Source organism: Amphimedon queenslandica, unplaced genomic scaffold, assembly GCF_000090795.2.
Source record: "Amphimedon queenslandica unplaced genomic scaffold, v1.1 AMPQUscaffold_7984_Cont20069, whole genome shotgun sequence".
NCBI lineage: Eukaryota > Metazoa > Porifera > Demospongiae > Haplosclerida > Niphatidae > Amphimedon > Amphimedon queenslandica.
In genome coordinates this window covers 1-2,303 of record NW_003551736.1, presented here as the reverse complement: position 1 = coordinate 2,303, position 2,303 = coordinate 1, and the positions used below count along the sequence as shown (strand labels likewise).

Here is a 2,303-nt window from a genome sequence, read left to right as displayed (position 1 = left end):
ATTCTAAAGCCTGCAGTGACCTGGTGTTTGTTAACATAGGCAGTCTCATCGGTATTCTCAAGGAGTTGGTTGGGCGTGTTCATGTTGTTCACTCCAATAAAGAAGTGTACGCTGGAGATGATGACATTATAAAGGGGATCCTTTCAGAGTCCAAGTTTAAAGAGATTTGTAAAAAACAGCTTGACCCCATCACAGAAAAGCTAAAAGTTAATGATATTGCAACGAAATTGCTGAATCTTTTCCTTGAGCTCTCAATAGCTACACCAATAGAGGATAAATATTTCATACCAGCTCTCCTTCCAGTAAGAGATGTCACAGATATCAATCCTTATAATGATCGTGAGCCATTGCTGTTTTACTTCAAGAAGGCTACCCCAATGGGCCTTTTCTGCTCTGTTGTTACTCATCTTCTTTCCAGCCCTTGCTACGAAATTGCTTCGACAAACATTGACAATTTCTCAAATTACATCAAAATGATTCATGAGGAGTCGTGGTATCGTGTTGTTCTAGTTGAACAGATCAATTGTATTGAAGTCCATTGTGAGGATCGAAGCATTGAATGCAGTGTAAAGAAAGATGTAAGAGAAGCGATCACTTCTGCAGCTGATAAACACAATCTCAGTGAGAGTCATAGGAATCCTGAGATCCGGTTTTATTGTTCGTGTGAGCTTGGTCCTGCCGGAGGAGGTGTGGCTAAGGTGGAGAAGCACACAGTAATAGTTAATGAGGAGCGGAGGATCTTCAAATGCACTAAAACAGAAAAAATATATAAATTTGATGAGAAGATAGTGTGGAATTCCTGGCTTGGTAGTAAGTTGTTATTGTTATTATTGTTATTATTATTATTATTATTATTATTATTATTATTATTATTATTATTATTATTATTATTAATATTATTATTATTATTTGTTCCACAGCTGATACACCAAACACTCCAAAAGTGAAGGGGCAGGGCACGAGACTAAGTAAGTTATTATTATTGGTTATTATTATTATATTCCATAGCTGATATACCAATATAAAATATTAACATAAAGGTTTAATATAATTTTAATATAAAGGTACTGTGCAAAGACATGGTTCAGAGACAAAGAGCTCTGGTTCTCCACGATGTAAACGTAGACGTGTTGATGAGGAAATTGATAGTAAATGTATGTTGTTTAATTGTGTATTGATGTACAGATCATCCGATCTATCCTTATTTTATATTAATTACATTGTATTTTTAAAATTCATACCTACAAAACAAAGCATTATTCATTGATACTAGTTTAATGTATTAATATTAAAGGTACTCCTCCACAAAGAAGTGTATCTGAGACTGGAAGCACTGGCTCTCCACAGGAAGCTAAAGGTATGTTGTTAAACTGTACATTCAAGTATTTTTCATTAATTTAAATATTCATATATCCTCAGGCCTCAAGGAGCTTACTACTCCACAAAGAAGTGTATCTGACGTGAAAGGCTGTGCTTCTCCACAGGAGACCAAAGGTATGTCTCTTGATCGTTAAATTATATCCTAATTATTATTAAAAATCATATACCTTATAGCGGGAAATTTTGGAGGGACTAAAATTTGGTGAATTGCTAATTTTGGTGATTGGTGGCTTTTCAATTTGGCGAATGGCTATCAAAATGCCAAATTCGCCAAATTTAACCCCCTCCATAATTACTGTATTGCATGATGATCCAATCAATACTTATCTTCTATTAATATTCATAGGGATCCCAGAGCTCAACAGTGCAGCATTCTTAAGGATATTTGGTTCTTCTGCTGACCAATACATGCTAATAGGGGCTGGATTGAACGTAGATGTGACTGATCTGATGCAAATACCGGGTCAAGCAATGATTAATCTTATTATGGTATTTCAGAAGTGGTCTAAAGCCAATAAAAACTTCACTTGGGACGCATTGATACAACTTTGTGATAACTTTCCTGATCAACTGGGCAAAGCAAAAGCTAACCTAGAAAAAGAACTTGGTATCCAGTCTTAAAAGAATGATAGCAGCTGCTCATAGTTTAGTTATTATTATGATGTTTTTCATTGTTTTTTAATTTCTTTGTTCAAGCAAGAGTCCATTATATTTAGTATACCTTGATTATAGTCAGTAGCAGCTGCTTATTTTTTAATTTTTAATAATTATCATAATAATGTTTTAAAATTCTTTTCCAATTCCTTTGTACATTACATTAAAACATAATCCCTCACATTAATTCTATTAAGAAGTGCGGGGGCGTGTTCTTGTACACAGAAACAATGGAGGACAAGCCAACACTAAAGGAGCTACTAACTCAC

The 2,303-nt window shown here is 34.6% G+C and overlaps 1 protein-coding gene across 1 annotated transcript; it reads left to right on the top strand.

Moving 5' to 3' along the window:
- The first annotated feature begins 6 nt into the window (after nt 1-6).
- On the top strand, nt 7-2,106 carry LOC109591504 (uncharacterized). Its single transcript, XM_020007233.1, has 6 exons — nt 7-810; nt 921-968; nt 1,065-1,154; nt 1,295-1,357; nt 1,420-1,494; nt 1,727-2,106. Exons 1-6 carry the CDS (start codon nt 378-380, stop codon nt 1,999-2,001), a joined length of 984 nt encoding a protein of 327 aa, XP_019862792.1. The 5' UTR covers nt 7-377; the 3' UTR covers nt 2,002-2,106.
- Nucleotides 2,107-2,303: the final 197 nt, after the last annotated feature.